At 45.6% G+C, this 17651-nt stretch overlaps 1 protein-coding gene across 1 annotated transcript in view; it reads left to right on the forward strand.

Moving 5' to 3' along the window:
• The window catches only part of EFCAB6 (EF-hand calcium binding domain 6), a 239415-nt gene that overhangs the window by 122516 nt on the left and 99248 nt on the right, over nt 1-17651 (forward strand). Inside the window, exons 15-16 of the mRNA XM_058568187.1 lie at nt 1540-1713; nt 3293-3461. Coding sequence (XP_058424170.1) covers nt 1540-1713; nt 3293-3461 — 343 coding nt within the window. The remainder of the gene's footprint in view (nt 1-1539; nt 1714-3292; nt 3462-17651) is intronic.

Consider the following 17651-nt stretch of genomic DNA (forward strand, 5'->3'; position numbering starts at 1 on the left):
CTTGCTGTGTTTCCCTGTGAGCTCAGGGAAGACTTTGGAATTTCAAAATAATGGTTTTTGTTGGATGATAATGAGGTCACAGAAATGATAGCAGGTGTAACCAAGGGTAGCCGGTAACGAGCTAGTAAAGTGCCGCAAAGAAGCTGAGTTAATCCCTGGAAACTCACTCCAGCTCCTCATTTATACCCTAAATGTTCCCACAGCCTTGGGGAACCCAGCCTACACGGGCACGCCTTCCATCAGCCGTCACAGCGAGGGGTGATCACGCACCATGTACGTAGACTCTGAGAAGTCCCTGTCCACACGTGAGAGACTCCGAGTGGAAAAGACACATGACGTCTTAGTATTAATGTGAAATGGTTTTGGCCTCACTGGTGCCCTGGAAGTGTCCGCAGACCACACCTGTGGCCGCCTGCCTTCAGCCCTGGAGCTATGACGGCAGAGCTGATGTTCAAATCCAGGGAGGCCGATCCCAGGGCCACGCCCGTAGCTGCTGTGCCCTGCCGCCTTGTACGTTGTAATGAACATGCGGAATTTTGTTTTGGGCCTCAGGCTTTACCAAGTTTGCAACAATGAGCATGTACAACTTTTATGATTTGAAAAATATTAACAAATGAAATGTTGACAAAGAAATAGATCCTGCCACATTAGTGGTTTCTTAAATTTTTCTAAAATATTTGCATATGCCGAAATTCTCATATAAGTATTTCCATAAGGGTTGAGAACAGCTGACGGGGGGCACGTTACCCTTTCTGCGCTCAGTACATAAGATAAATACTACCAAAATTTACAATTTAAAACATTTCTTTCTTTTTTTACATTTGTTATATCTGTATTGCAGTATTCTGTACAAACAATAAATTGCATGAATTTAAATGATACAATTTGAGGAAATCCATCATGTGTATACATCCATGAAACCATCACCAAGCTATCAATCAAGACATCAAACATTTTTATCACCCCCAAAACTTCCTTGTGCCCTTTTGTGATTCATCTCTTCTACCCCTTGCAACCACTGATCTGCTCCCTGTCACTACGGATTACTTTGCATTTTCCAGGATTTTATAGAAATAAAAGCATACAAGATGTCCTCTTTTTTGTCAGGCTTTATTCACCATGCATAATGATTTTGAGATGCATTCATGTGGTTACATGTATCCACAGTTGGTTCCTTTTCATTGCTGAGTAGAATTCCATTCTGTGGCCTTACCACCATTTGTGGATCCGTTGTCCATCTGTTGATGGACATTTGGTTTATTTCCATTTTTTGGCTATTACAAATGCAGCTGTGCATATTGTACAAGTCTTTGTGTGGACACACATTTTTATTTCTCTTGGGTAGATGCCTAGGGCTGGTTTCTCTGGTAAATGTATATTCAGTGGCCTAACTGTCTTCTAGAGTGGTTCACCATTTACATCCCACCAGCAGTGGGTGAGAGTGGGAGTTAATTCACATCCTCACCAGCACTGGGTGGGGTCTGTCTTTTTAATTTTTGCCATTCTAATGGGCGTGTTCTAATTCTTTTTAAAATTCAGACTCTGCAGTAAGTTTCAGGATAGTGCTTCGGGAAGGATCCTTTACAAGAAGCTGTTGGCGTGCGTAGGAATTAATGGCCCACCCACCATCTCTCCAGTTCTTGTTCCGAAGGATCAGCTGTCGACTGAGCATTCTCAGCAAGAGGCACAGCAGCAGCCGGATCTTTCCGAGAGGTGAAAACACAAAAGCACGTGTCAAGACCATAGTCCCTGTTGTGGAAGAGTAAATATTTGTTGACTAAATGAGTATTTTAATATTTTATTATTTTGATAAGAAAGATGGCAGACTATAAATACAGTGACTAGAGTCAGGGAATTTTAGAGCCAGCAGAGATCTTAGGAATTCTTGAATTGACCTATTAATTTTGGAGATGAAAGCAGAGGTCTGAGAGGTGTGGGGCCTTGCCTCAGGTGATTCACAAACTTAGTAGCCATCGTGCGTGGATCGAGAACCCAGGACTCTCACCTCCCAGAGGGCCTGTCTGCCACTCAACTATTACACACCTGCATGCACATTTATTCTTTTCCAGAAACTTAGATTCCTTACCACCGTTTAATATTTATTGCAAAATACACTCATTAAACCGCTTCACATTTTCTAATGTGAATGACAGAATTATTAAATGATTGCCAAATTGAATTGTAACAGTAAAACATACTTAGTCAATCTATTAAAAATCGGACTGATGAATATGCTAGCCCTTCTTCATTTTGAAAAATATAGGTTTAGTCTAATAAAAAGATATTATTTTAACTTGCTTGTTCATAGCTTATAATAAATCCATAAGGAAAGGTAAAATGGAGAACTATTCAGCAGACTGCACTTTGTCATAGCCCTTTTAAAAAGTGCTTAAGTAGAGAGTGATGGGAATATTTTAATGCTATGCTAATGGGATTTGAATATCTGGGCATTTTAGTAGTAGCTGCCTTATAAATGGGCAGAAAATGGTGTTTTAAGAGAAAGGTTAAATATCCTGTGATGAGATATGCCTGCCTCCTAAAACCAGTGAAAGAAGTAATGGCAATTAAGCATTTCATAAAATGTGGGCGTTCCTGGAGAGCTCCTAGAGGCGACAGAAGCAGCAGGAAGGAGTTGGAGTCCATTCTCCATGACCATCTCTTGGATGTTCTCTGCCCAAGATGGGGCCCGAGAGATTTCTGGAAAGCTGAAGAAATGATTCTTCTCCAGTCTCGCATACACTCTCACTCTCACACACCCAGCACGTCACATCACACGAAATCTATATTTTATACATCAAGTTGATTGTATAAATCAGCTTGGGGTGATTGTGGACTTCCCTTCCTTCCTGTGGATGTTTGATGACTTCTTTGATCTAGTTACCACAGAATGGCCTATTTAATTTAAAGCTCTATAATGGGCCCTGACTTTTAATTTTCCCAGTTCAGAAAAATACCCTTTTTCAGCCACGTCTGCCCAGTCACATGCCAGCTCAAAGCATAGTGGAAATCCTAGCCCAGGGACAACATGTCCTCTTCCCTGAAGCTCCGCACCCCGCCTGCCCCCACACACTGGGGTTGCAGGAAGAGCTTTGACCTGACCCGGAGCTGCTGACCTCCAGTTCTGGCTCTGGAACCTACAAGAAGTCCCCACGTCTCTCTGTCTATCTGAGCGTCTGGTTCCTCGTTTGTGAACCGGGGGTGGTAAACTTCGTGGTGGTGGTGGGTGGCAAGGGGGATGGGGAGGTCCGTAGGAAGTGCTCTGCTGGATCTAAGTGCCTGCTTGTGATTTTAGAACCAAGCCCGCGGAGAGTAAAAGCACCTTGACCAAGAATATGACCAAGGATGAAGTTATCGAAAAACTCAAAAACTGTATACAGCAGCAGGACCCTGTGTTCAGAAAGCGATTTCTTGACATCAGCAAGGAACCTCATGGCAAAATTAACGTGCACGACTTCAGGAAGGTAGGAGAATGGGTTTGTCTGTGTTCTTTCTCTCCTGAAGAAGTTCAGTTGCTTTCTTATACTAACATGCTCTAAAGCATAGGAAGTAAGTTTTCAGTAAGGGTTTGTTCCAGGGCAAAGCAGATCCATTTCTAGGCATCTTTCAATGATTTAAAAGGATTCTTTTAGCCAAAAATGTCTTTGCCAACTGTCTTCAGAGAATATTTTGATATGGATGTGGCCGGTTTTTGATATTTAAACTTTCAAAACAAAGCATTCGTTGATGCATTTGGCCGTCCACTGGGTACCTGGCCCATGCATCCTGAGAATGAAAGCTGCTTAGGCCCCTCCCCGCCACTGAGGAGCCCGTGCTGCTGTGATGACAGAGCTGTGGTTTGTTCCTTGAGAAAGGGGGAAAAAACCCGGGAGTAAAATATGGGATGCTCAGATTGCTGATTTGCATGTGCTTATGGGAACAGGCAAGGGCTTGCCAGAAAGGACATAGACTTCTCTGGAATTAATTTAAATGATTGCTTAAAATTCCTATTATGATCCCTCTAGTAATCATCTTCAGCTATTTTTAAGGAAAGCGTGTCAGCTAATGTGTAGCAGTGTCCACGTGGACAAATTTAGAAGAAGGCAATGAAATATATTTCCAAGAAGAGAATAATTATATTAGTAGCTGCTATTTATCTAGCGCCTGCCCCCATGCCAGGCGCTGTAATAGGCTCTTAACCTGTCTTGTTTCCGAGCCTCCTGACAGCAGCATCGTGGAGGATGGTGGAGGAGGGAGCGGGCTCGAGGCACAGAGGTGGGATTAGATAGCTATTGAGACCATCCAGACCTCCCCCTCCCCAAACAAAACAAAACAAAACATGTGCAGGACCCAATGCTCTGTGAGCATATGGGGCATAGTGAGGAAGACAGATTCGAGAAATACTTGGGCATAAGTCAGGGGTAAGGGAGCGGAAAGACTTGAGGATGGTTCCTAGACTTCTGGTTTGGGGGACCAGGTGCCTGATAATTAGTCATTGATGAGTCTGATGAGAGCAGTTTCTGTGGAGGGAATGGTGGTAAGTGGGTGAGAATCATCTAACTCTGCCAGGGCGCCTTGTCCTGGATTCTGTTCCCCCCATGTCACCTGGCTCTAGTCCTGACCCCTAATGCGTAATAGTCTCCAGGGATCGCAGTGCTCAACGTTCTTGATTCATGGAGTCAGTTCATAGATTCATAGACACTAAGAACGGACTAATCTGCCTCTGAGTTTTCAGAGAGGGGAGGTGGTTACCTTAGAGAAGGGCAGTAGGTGGGGGCAAAGCTGGGATTAACACCTGTGGCTGCTGACTCCGAGGACAGCTTCCCACCTCTGATCACCTGAGAACGCCTTTAGATCCGTAAGCTCCGCGGCGGGTTCTTCCGTCTTACGGCTTTGTTTGCATCGGTAAGCCAGTGCCTCCCTTGTCCGCATGTCTAGGTCGAGTCCCAGACCACTCTCCTGAAACTTCAGGCCCGGGTACCCACCTGCCCACTGGACCACACTGGTGTCTGAGAGATGCCTGTGTTCTCCCCAAAAGCCACTCTGCCGGCCGCCTTTCCGTTCTCAGTCAAGGGCGACCTCTTTTCCAGTTGCTCAGGGCTAGAATCTTGGTGACTGTCTTGACTCTGCTCTTTCTGCCACGCCCACATCCAATTCATCAACAAAGCCTGTTGGCCGCCTTGGAAACCGTCCCGGAATACGATGACCGCTCCCCACCCCACTGCTGCCACCCACCACCTCTCGCTGGTTATTACAGCAGCCTCCTCGCCGCTCTCCCTGCTCCTGCCCTTGGCCCACCACTGTTTATTCTCAACCCAGCCTCCAGGGGGACCCTCCAGCAAGTCAGTCAGAGGGGGCCACTCCCGCTCGGAACCCTCCAAAGGCTCCCCGTCTCACCCGAATAAAAACCAGCGTCCTAGAAAGGCCTAGAAGGCCCCGCGTGACCCCACCACCTGTTAGCTCTCTGACTTCACTTCTCACCACCGTCCCCCGTGCTCAGCACACTGCAGCCGCACCAGCCTCCTGCTCTTCCTCAGACATGGACCCGCTCCCGCCCTTGCGCCGGCCGTGCCCTCCTCCTGGAGCGCCGTTCCTCCAGTATCCGCGTGGCTGCCCCCTCACCTCCTTCAAGCCTTTGTCCAATGGCACTTCTCCCACTGAGGCGACCCTGACGTTCCCGTGGCAAATACAACCTGCCCTCTCCCCTTGATCTCCTTCCCTCGATTCCTCTTCCCACAGCGTCATCTCCTACTGCCGCGCATATTGTACTTATAGTCCTTCTGTTCATTTCTTTATTTTGCTTGTTTGCTTGTCTTCCGCCATTAACCCATGTGCCCCAGAGGTAGACATTTTCATCTCTTTGGGACAGTGATGCCTTCCAAGTGCTTCGCACATGGTAGGGCGCAGTAAACGTTTGCTGAATGAATGGATGAATTTCAGCAGAACTAGAATCCCCAGTGGAGCCCTGAATGGACGCCACCTGAGGCCTGAGGGAAGCGGGGTTTCAGAAGCCCGTTGGGATTCCTAGACATGAGGCTGGTTCCCACACCTGTCCGTGGCGGAGCCCCTAACCTATCTAGCCCCCTTCTCTGGCCCCTGCGTTTCTCTGCATTCGGGACGACCTTGAGGGGCAACTCCCTGAACAGTTGTTCTGCTGTGCTTCCTGGCAGTCCCTGCATGCCTCTCCCTCTCCCTGTTTCTGGTGTCCCGGAGACTCCCTGTCTCCTGCAGACGTGCCCCTGGCGAGCGGAAAAGGGAGACAGAAACCATGAAAGACCCACGTGCCAGGAGAGACGTTCGTTGTTTTTTTTAACATAGAAATTAACAACCAACTCACTGTGAACCCAATTAGGCAAATTATCCTCTGGTTTCTCTCCCAGTGACTTGTTGGGTTTAACCTTTGGGAAACATCCTGTCGTGCCAAGCCCTTTAGCTTGAAGATCCACGACCGTGGGGTGGTTTAAACAGTCTACTAGGGATCTGGGTTTGAACATCATAAGCCCATAATTTCAAAGCATTGTGCGAATTGTCGTTGTTAGTTGAAGAGATTGTTTATAGATCAGGGTGATTCTACTGCCAGTGAAGTCAGAGCTAGGAAAATCACGGGCTCATTCTGTAGAAAGAAAGAATTTAGGTTAGACGTAATGCAGGGCATCCAGATGTTAAAGGTTTGGGAAGGTTGAACTTCAGCGGTAGGGAAAGCTTTGGAGTCAACTCCTCTAGAGATCTGTAAGTGTAAATGATGATGATAGTAATTCTGTCATGGTGACAACAGCAGTGATCACACTAACTGCAGTGAGCACGCTAACCATCACTGGGATCACGATGAGGATGCGAGGGTAATCGCTCCAGCTACCGCTCCTCGAACCCCGTGTGCTCAGGCCCTATGGACGTTGCTTCACGGATGCTGTTTCCAATCCTCACAGGTGCCCCATGAGTTGAGGTATAGGTTACCTTCTACCTTCACAAGTGAGGAAACCAAAGCTTAGGAGTCAAGATAATGGCTCAGCATTGCTGGGCTGGGAAGCCGTTCAGTCACTTGCATTTGGATCCATGTCTGTCTATATCAGCCTCAGGCCCTTGCTGGGTGTAATACGAGCAGCTGGGTGTAGTGTAGACTGGGTGGGTGTAGTATAGACTGGGTAGGTGCAATTGATGGCAGCTTCCACCTTGTATCTGGCCTGAGTTTTGTGAGAAGGAGGCTAATTTTGATAGCAGTGCCCCTCTTCCTGTCATTTTGGTTGTGGATATGCAGTGGTCTTGCCCTTCTCTTCCCCCAAATCTGTATCACACCAGTTACAGCAGTGAAGTGGTTGCAGCGTTACACCCCAGGGGAACTGGGGGTGAAGCTCTGAGTCCCGTGTATCCGCCTGCCCAATTATGCCTGCATACGGTGGTTCATCATCTGAACGTGGGTCGCGCTTAGCCGTTGTCAAGGATACCTTGGACTCTAAACTAGAAGTGCTAATTATTTATTCTCACCAGCGTCACCTTCCCTGTGGCAGGGGCAGAAAGTGGTTGGCTGTGACGCGGGTTCAGTGAAGGAGAACTGTAAGAATAGAATCCAGAGCCAGGTGGGAACTTGCAGGTCACCAAAGTCATTGAGTCCCCACATTGTCACTGCAGAACACTGTTACGTGTTCTCACCACCGTGGTCAAGAAGATTCTGTCCACTATACAAAATCTGTTAACTAATCATCTATCTCCCCCTCTTTTTTCTTGCTTTAATCTAATTGATGCCAGAGTTTCTGATTAATGTGAGATACCAGTGACACCACACTGAGTTGACAGTCCTGACAGAGGCAGAGCTACAGCAGTTTTAAGGAACTCAGTGTGCTTTTCACGGTTAAATGTGTCATTTCCACTGGGGATGGGGAAAAGGACTCTTCTTTCTGGAATTGTGCTAGACCTGGTCTGGGTATTTTGTGTCATGCATTAAATCATTTCTCACAACAACCCTGTAAGGTGTGTTCTTTCATCCAGCAAACCCTCCTCTCCCAGTTCATTGCTCTGGCCACTGCACTACATGGCCTGTGACTTTTGCATACTTTAAATGTGTCGTTTTATTTAGATAACAAGTCAAGAACTGGTGGTGTTGCAGGAAAACTGTTTTTGAACTTGAGAGTGATTTAGAATCTTTATATGTCTTCTCTAGATACTTTTTCCTCCCCTTTCCCTCTCCTTTATATGCTGAGTTAGCAGCAAACCCAAAAAACAGTGTCTTAAATAAGAGAGGTGGCTATTTTCCTCTCTTGTCACAAGGAGTCCGGAAGTTGTCCATACAAGGCCAATGCAGCAGCTCTACAGTGTCTTCAGAGACCCAGGCTGCTTCTAGCTTTCCACTCTTTTAGTCTCATCCTCATGCATATAAGATAGCTGCTAGAGCACCAGCCATCACACACGTTTCAGGCATAAAGAAGGGGAAAGATGAAGGGCAAGAGGCTTAAGCCAGACAAATCTTTCTTTTTTTAAAGGGCTTTCTTGAAAGCTTCTTCTAGCAGCTTCTACTTACATTTTATTGACCAGGACTATGTTATTTGAAGAGATATCTATATGTATAAAATATATGTGATTTTTTGGCTGGATACATTACTACCTCCAGAAAAAGCAAGGTTCTGTTCCCAAGGGAGAAGGAGAGAATATGTATTAGGGAAGCAAATATAACCATCTCTGCCGTCTTTTCTCCCAGTAACATTTTGAGGGTGCCTGTTGCAGACCTGGTCTAGATAGGACTAAGCCACGTGGGGAACATGGGTAAAGCAGAATTTCCACTGCTTGGGGCCAGTGGCCCCCTTGGGAAGCAGCCTGGGAACAGAAAATGACAAAACACCCAAGGACACATGAGTCACAATTAGTCTAATTGAGTAATTAGACTAGTTGAGCTGTTCCATCCATCAGGAATTTGAGGGCAGCTTTACCATTCGAGTTCCCTCTAACTGGCTGTTCCTGCTGGAAAATTGTTGTTCTTCACTCTCGGTAAACACACTGAACACTGTTTAGCTCACTGTTATTCTTAGTCCCTTCTCCGAGTCCCAGCTGGGGCCTCTGGAGGCAGACACGGCCTGCAGAGCTCACCAGCAGACTCGCAGAGCCCCTGAGACGTGGATTGGGGAAGCAAGGTCTCTAATAGCCCGACCCAGCAGCCCAGATTCTTAGCGCCCTCGGCTCCTTGCTCCTCAGCTGCTGGAAGGCAAGGACAGCTCGCTTTGCTTAGCAGGAGCCGAGCGTTCCTTCTTTGTCCCAGCAGAGCAGCTCACGCTCTCTGGCGCTGGTCAGACTCACATATCCGGGGATTTGCCTCCTCCCCACCCCACGACCATCACTTCCTAATCACGTCCGGTCTCGCCCACTGAGGGGACAGGAACCCGGATGTAAACCAAGGCTCACGAACACCACTGGGCATCTCCTAGCCCTTGGGTATGGGTGAGAAAACTAAATGACTGTGGTGACTCTGGGTGAATTCGATTTTTTTTAAAAGTGAAGCGTTCAGTATTTTCATTCATCTGGTTTGAAATCTTCCCTTGGGAGCATGCAATTCTGGGAAACAAAACAGACATTTAAAAACTCTTCATTACGTATTATGGTCAGTTTTGGGAGGGCAAAAACACACAACTAAGGGAACAGCAAGAGGGACAGACACTTCTATGGTAAGAGAGACACAGATGCATCCACAGGAAGTCAGAGCCCAGAGAGATAGCGGGAGACCTTTATGGGGTCATCTCCCCATGTTTGCCCTTTTAGGGCTGTGGCTGCCAAAGGCTTTCAGTGTCATGTTGAAACATCCTGCGTGTTGACCACTGTCGGCACAGACAGGAGTTCCTGAGACTGCTCAACGGCTTCGTCAGACACAGCACACGGAGCACGGGTTTCCCATCCTGTGAGGGCTTATGGCCCAGCTCAGAAAACACTTAGGGAGAATGGCAGAAGTACCATGTTCTTGAGGACAGGTGGTGGGGAGAGGATGGGTAGACTTAGTTCTTTAGCTTCTTGTTCCAAAAGCTTCTTGATCTTGCAGGAGTACCCAGCTATGTGTTCTAGGTCCCTTACATCTTCCCTTTGTCTTACATGGTCCAAGCCCCACAAAACCATCAGAAGTCTATATTTATTTCTCCATCTTCCGGCAGGAAGGCTCTGCCGGAGGCCCAGCTGGATTCTCTCGGCACCCGGCTGTGCCCAACTGGCCGGGTCCTCAGGGCAGGCGCAGTTGCAGACCCTCAGGTGTCAAGTGACTGTGCCTCTAGGGCTTTCCATTGTTTCCTTTGTGCTCTCAGGGCCTTGCTCCCAGCTGGGCCTCTGTCTCCTAAGAACCACAGCATGGGGACTTGCATTCTGCTTTTCAGAAGTTTTTGATTTAGATCTTTAGACTCCAGGCCCGAGCAGGTCCAGAGGTCAGCTCATCTGGAAGGGGAAACCAGTCACGCTTTGAGCCTGCCCCTTCATGTCTCCAATTTTGCCTCTGCAGCACCACATAACTAGCGAAAGCTCTGCTGGAGTGGCCCTCTGCCTGGCCCAAACCTTTCTCAGTCTAAAGTCCACTCCCAGAACCATCAACCGTGCCCCGGGGAAAATGCCTTTGCTTGGCCTCAGTTCACCTCCAAAAGGTCCTTCCCGCCTTGGAATTTCAATCCCTTCAGACCTCAGGGCCTCCTCGGCTCTCTGATGCCTTCTTACTATTTTGTAATTGATTGGGCTCTTCTGGTTTTCATTGAGAATAAAATAGGCTTGCTATGAACTACTCCATCCTATCCGGAAGCAGAGGTTGAGATCTGTCAGTTTTATTAGTCTTCTCAAAGGAACAACTTTATTTGTATTGCTATGTTTCTCTTGTATATTTGTTTTACGTTTATTTATTTCTGCTGTTACCTTGATTATTTTCTTCCTTCTGCTTCATTGGGATTTATTTTCTGTTTCTAATTTCTTGAGATGTAATGTTAGACCACAGCTTTTCAGCCTCTGTGTCTCTAATATACAAATTGATGGCTATACATTGCCCTCTGAGTGCAGGTTTAGTCCCACTGTGCAAGTTTTGTTATATCGTATTTCCATTATCATTCAGTTCAAAATATTTTATAATTTCCCTTGTGATTTCTTCTTTTTGTGGTGGTTTATTTAAGAAGTATATTGTTTAATTTCCAAACAGTTGGTATTTTGTAGTTTACCTTTCATTATTGATCTTAAAGTTGATTCCATTGTGATCAGAGAACAGATTCTAAAGTCTAAATGACTTCAATCAAGCCTTGAAATACATTGAGGCTTGGATTATGACCCAACATATAGTCAATTTTGGTAAATGTTCCACAAGCCCTTGAAAAGAATATGCACTCCATCACAGATGCTCAGTTTTCTAAGTATGCCAGTTAGGTTGATTTTATTAGTTGTGTTTTTCGTAACCTCTATGTCATCAAAGTTTTGTCTACATGTTCCATTAGCTATTGAGAGAAGTGTGTTGAATTCGCCCACACGATTGTGGATTTGTCTAGTGAGATCCTTTTTTATTCTGTTGATTGTTGCTTTATTCACTTTGAAGCTAAATTATTGGGTACACATAGATTTAGAATTGCTGAAACTTCCTGTGAACTGTCTCCTTTATCATTATGACATGACTTTCCTGATACAGAGAATTGCTACTTGCCTTCAAGCCTATTTTTGTCTGATAATAATATAGTTACTCCAGCTTTCTTTTGATTAGTGTTAGCACGGTATACCCTTTTCTATCCTTTTACTTAAAACTTTCTGGATGCTTATATTTAAAGTAAATCTCTCATGGGCAGCCCGTAGTGTGACACTCTGCTACTTGGGGTATTCAGTCCGTTTTATGTTTATTGAATTACCGATATAGTTGGTTTTATATCTGTCATCTTAATTTTTTTCTGTTTGACCCAGCTATCTCATGTTTCTTTTTCTGACGTTTCTTGCCTTCTTTTAGATTATTCAACTATTTCTATTATTCCCTTTCCCCTCTATTAGCTTGCGGGTAAGCACGTTCTTCTGTCGGTCCTAGAGAATGCAGCAGGCATCCTGTCTTGTTGGGTGTGGTTGAAGAGCAGTGATTATGTGTTCCACCTCCCTAACAATGCCAGCCTTTAAAAAGACTTCAATTTCACTTTCCCAGTCCTATCTTTTGTGTTATTGTTGTCATGCATTCCAATTTCACATATATGGTGAATCCCACGAGACACCCTTTTGTTGTTTTTAGAGTAAATAAGCTGTCGCGTGTATCTACCCAGTTACCCTTGCTGTGGTTCTTTCCATCCTACATTGGTGCTTGCACCTGGACTCTCTTATTCTGCCTAAAAACCTCCCTTTTGTACTTCTTTAAGCAAGTGTACTGGCAGGTAATTCTCTGAGTTTTCACAGTTTATTTGATTTCCTTCGTTTATACCTCACATCCTTCTTCTATCCAGGATCCCCCATGACATCTAGTCGTCACGTATCCTCAGCTCCTCTGGGCTATGGCAGTTTCTCAGGCTTTCCTTGTTTTCGACGACCTTGACAGTTTTGAGGAGGGCTGGTCAGATATTTTGTAGAAGGTCCCTCTGGTGGGATTTGTCTGATATTTTTCTCAAGATAGACTGGGGTAATGTTTTTGGAAGGGAGACCACAGAGGTGAGGTGCCCTTCTCGTCACATCCCCTCAGGGCCCGTGCTGTCAACGTGACTGATCCCTGTGGTGTGGACCTGGGTCACCTGGCCCAGGTGTGTCTGTCAGGCTTCTCCACCGTCAACTTACTCTTTCTCTCTCTCTCTTTCCATACTGCACTCTCTGGAAAAAAGTCACCATGCACAGCCCACACTTAGGGAGTGGGGAATTATTATGCGCCACCTCTTCAAGGGCAGAAGATCTACATAACATGTTTAGAGCTATTTAAAAATCTTTTTTCTGCTAACTCCACTATCTGGGTCACCTGTAGCTCTTTTTCTATTGTCTGTTTTTTTCCTTGATTTGGGGTCACTGGTCCCTCTCTTGGCATGCCAGACAGATTTCTATTGAATGTCAGATGTTGTGTTAAGGAAATTGAGAGGCTCTAGATAATGGGTCAGTCTTTCCTTTGGGACTGAGTTGATTTGAGGCTGGACTGTAGTGTCTCAAGGCTGCATTTGCCTCTTTCTTTTTTCACTCCTCTTCCTAGGGTGTAGCCTCCGAAGGTTTTAACTCAGAGCCTGGGTTGTTCTCTGAGCCCCCACCCCTGAGAAATCCTGGACTCTAACCTCTGTTCCCTCAGGACCACAAGGTGACAAAAAAATTCCCTCCTGCTTTTCAGAGGCTTTTTGCCTTGATTCTTAGTCTTCTGCCCCACAGGGCTCCTGAATTCAGCAAATATTTTGGGGGGACGCTGGCAGTGCGGGCTCAGTTCTCTGCTTCCCCATCTCGTTAGGAATCTGGCCATCAAGTCTCTAATTTTGGTCTCTGTGGTCCCATGAGCTCGTCACAAGCTCTGCTTGCTCTCTGTCTGCTGGCAGTGACATCTGCCTGGAACAGCAGCCCCGTCCTGGGCCTCGCCCTGCTCCCAGAATGGGTGAGTGCCTCGCTTCTCCCCAGACCCCCTGCTCTCAGCTTGGTGTCCCTTTGAGTCCTGGGGGCCTCAGCAGCTCCCTCTACTTCCAACAGATGTTTGCTGTGTTTTATCTGGCTTTTCTGTTTGCTCACAGTGCAAGCACAGATCTGCGAGCTGAACACCAGCCCTTCCCTTTTTGATGGGCATTCACTTCTTTTTTCCCTCTTGAAACAATCTGTCTTTATATACTGAAGCTTTTATTTCTATGCAATGGATTTCCAGGAGTAGAATTGCTTGGTCTAAGATAATATACATTTTTTATTTTAACATGTGTTGCCTGTTTGCTTTTTAAAAAAAACACTATAGCGTTTCATATTTCTAATCGCTGTATAAAAGTATCTTTTTCTCTAACCCCTGCTATATAGTATTATAGTTCTTTTTAATTTTTGCTGGTCTGATAGTTTTAAAGTGATAGCTCAGTTTAACTTTAATTTGCATTTATTTCCCTGACTATGATAGCTCAGTTTAACTTTAATTTGCATTTATTTCCCTGACTACTCATGAATATATGCTTTTTTTTTTTTGGCCATTAGGATTTGTTCTTCTGTGAGTTGCCTATTTAACATAGAAGCCCATGACCCAGTTTCCCCCATCCTCTAGACTCTCACCTCTGGGACTTTCTCCCCTTCATGCTCTGTATCTCTGGTAATCTGACCCCAGCCTTGACTCTCCCAGCTGCCACGGCTCTCCTCTGACACTCTTTCCTTTGCACCAACTCGAGCCTGGTTGTCTCCTGAGGACACTGCTCCTCTGCAGCTCTGTCTCCCTCACTGAGATGTGTGTTCCACCAGAGCAGTTAGCTGTGTCTTTTTCACTCTCCTCCCTGTCCCCAGCATCCAAAACAGGAACCAGCACATAATAGGTACTCAGTAAATTTTTTTTAATGAACCCAATCAGTTTTGAAAAGCATTATAGTATTTTGGTTTAAGATGTTGACTCCGGAGCCAGGTTGCTCTGTTACTTAGTAACCATGGGGCCCTGGGGAAACCTCTCTGTGCCTCCGTTCCCTTATCCCTAAAGTGGAAATCATGGTAGTAACTACATCGTAGGGTTATTATAAGGATTAAATGAGCTAGAATAGGTGCACTAGTTTCCTAGGGATTTGTAACAAATTACCACAAACTGCATGGCTTAAAACAACAGACATTTATTCTCTCACAGTTCTGGAGGCCGGAGTCTGAAATCACAGTGTCAGCAGAGTCGTGCTCCCTCTGATGGCTGCAGAGGAGGGTCCTTTCTTGCCTGCTCCAGCTCCTGCTGGTTGCTGGAGACCCTTGGCCTTCCTTGGCTTTGTTGCTGCCATGACGCCAACGTCTGGTCTCTTCCTTCTGCGTCCCTGTGTCTTCACACGGTGTTCTCCTCTCTGTGTGTCTGTGTCCAAATTTCCCTCTTCTTATAAGGATTCTAGTCATGAGATTTAGGGCCTAATCCGGTATGACCTCATCTTAACCTGCTTCCATCTGCAGAGACCTGTTTCCATTAAAGGTCACAGTCACAGGAACCTGGGTTAAGACTTCAACATGTCTTTTGGGGAGGACACAGTTCAACTCTGTACAACACATAAACCCTTTCAGTCAGGCCTGGCATGTGAGGGCAGGGACTCAGCTGTTCTGGTCACTCTTGTCTTCCTAGTGCCTTGAACAGTGCTTGGCATATAGGTATCCCAAAAGTCTGTTGAATTAGTTAATCACTTATCAACCCATTGTCTTCTGCATTACAAATATATTTTTAAAATCTATCCTTTGTCTTTTTGTTTTATTGTATCTTTTGCCATTAAAATGTTTTAAGTTTTTTGTACAAATATCTGTCTTCCTTCCTGTCTTCCCTTTTTTTGTTTTTTGTTTTCTAATAAATTCTGGGTGTGTAGTCTTGGTTAATAAGATGTCATTCGTCTACTCCCTGTGTCCCCCTCCCGTATTTTACAGATAATCTCCTAGACTTTCTTGCAAGAATTTTACTGTTTTATTTTTTAAATGTAAATGCTTCATCTATATGGAATTAATTTATGTATATGGTGTAAGGTGAGGCTCTTCTATATTTTCCCACTGAATCAAATGATTATCTTTGTCATTTGTGAAATTCTCATTATACTAGGGTCTACACTGAAAATTCTCATTTTGTTACACTGATCTATATACATCTTTGTCTATATCAATGCAATATGTTTCTTTTTTTAATTTGATAAAGCAGCTCTTTCCCCATTTTTCTTCCTCTTTATGTTTTCTTGGCTATTCTCAGGCTAGGTTTATATTTTTCCTTATAAGCTTTATTCAATTATCCCCCAAATGCATTATTAGGATCATAATTGGACTTGCATTCAATTTATGTATTAAAAACATATCTGCTTTTGAAATCAAGGAGAGAGAACATGAAGGAATGCACAGAGGGAGACGACAGAGAGCTTGTCATTCCTGAGAGAGGGTGGCAGTCAGTGTCACCTTCTCCTGCCCCCTCGACTTTGTGCTCGGCTCTGGGCATCTCGGTTTGTCTCCATTTACCTCGAACAACAGACCCGACTCCAGGACTTGGGAACAGCCTCCTCTGAAGGAGGAGTGGCTCTTCTGCTTGATCTTCAATCTTCACAATTTGCTGTTGAAATACCAGGTTCATTTCCCCATGGGAGACTCTTCAGATCTTACATGTGTGCGAAAATGAGCTAGGTTCTGGATATCTGCCTCTAAAATTAGACATGTCTGGTCGATTTACTAGTTACACCTGGAATTCCCCTTGACATTGAAAAGCTGTCAGATCACCTTATCTTTTATTCTCAGACGGAGGCTGTGTCATTTCACAATTTTTGAAGGTTGCATTTAGGTTCAGCATTTTGTCATTCTGAGCCATCTAAACACAATTTTAGTCTTGTAGGGTTCTATGGGGATAAGATATTAAAAAACTAAACCAAATCATTCTTGCATCGTCATCATTTTCATTGTCGTCATCATGCCTATAGCAAAAAAAGAAAAGAAAAACATCCACTGTTTTACAACTTGGCAATTGCTGTTAACAAACCATCGGTCTGTCTTGAAGGTTCAGAGTTGGCGCTAAGGTTGGAAGAACTGTTTTTGGAATTGTAGTGCAGTACAATCACCGATGGATCAGGTGGAATTAGATCAGGTGGACCAGATGGATCTAGCCTATGCACTGGAAATTTCTAGATTAGGGGGAGTGGTTGGATTATAATCATGGTATGTTTCTAGTCGTCCCAGCTTTGCCACCAAATTTCTAGAATCCCATGGATTCAAAGAGCTGGAAAGGACAGAGTCCATGCACCCATTATTCCCCTCTCTCCGCCTGGCTCCTTCTCCGTTGCGCGCTGTCTCAGCGGGTGCTTCCCTGGCCCAGCCGCGTTGGCTTTGGTTGTGCGGCTTTCTCTGACGTGGAGAGTGACAGACGGACTGGAGCAGCAGCCTTGGATCTGCTCGTGTGGCTGGGCTTGGCCCTGTGCTTCAGCGATCCGCTGTTGGAGGAGCTTGCCCAGGGCAGCTGCTGTCCCTTCAGTTTGGCCCCCAGAATGAATGCACACGGAACAGGCCTAAACCCGACCTGCAGCCCGAGTCAGAAACAGCCAGCCAAGCTCATCTCACATCAGCCAAAGTGCACTTGACCCGCAGACCCACCAGTGTGAGAATAAATGCTTGTTTTGTTGTCAGCCATCACGTTTTGGATGGTTTGTCATGCAGTAGCTGACTCATAGAGTCCCTGTCCCTGTAGTAACCTGTTCCAAACATGTAGTACACAAAGGCTTAGGGAACCCCCCAACCCAGTCTCAGCTGTGTGCTCTGCAGACTCTCCAGGCTGGGTCGTTTGAGTGGGAGTGACACACCGCCCAGCGTGTGAATGCTGTGCAGAAGAAACCACCGTTGCCCATTCTTCATAGAGCCAGAAGCCTCAAGCGTGAATCCAGACTCACTCACCCGTGCTGGGCTGTTGCCATTGGCTACAAGCATCCCTGGGCAGTGACCCGCAGAGGAGTTGTTGGAGTGTCTCTGTTCTACTCACATGCGTCGTTGGGGCAGGCGCTTGTGTCTCTGGGCTTCAGGCTCCTCGTCTGTAAGTGGTGAGGTTGAAGCTGACGCTCTCCAGGCTCTCCTAATGCTGTGAGTCATGAGACAGTGTTGTC

Source organism: Diceros bicornis, chromosome 25 (genome assembly GCF_020826845.1).
Source record: "Diceros bicornis minor isolate mBicDic1 chromosome 25, mDicBic1.mat.cur, whole genome shotgun sequence".
Lineage (NCBI taxonomy): Eukaryota > Metazoa > Chordata > Mammalia > Perissodactyla > Rhinocerotidae > Diceros > Diceros bicornis.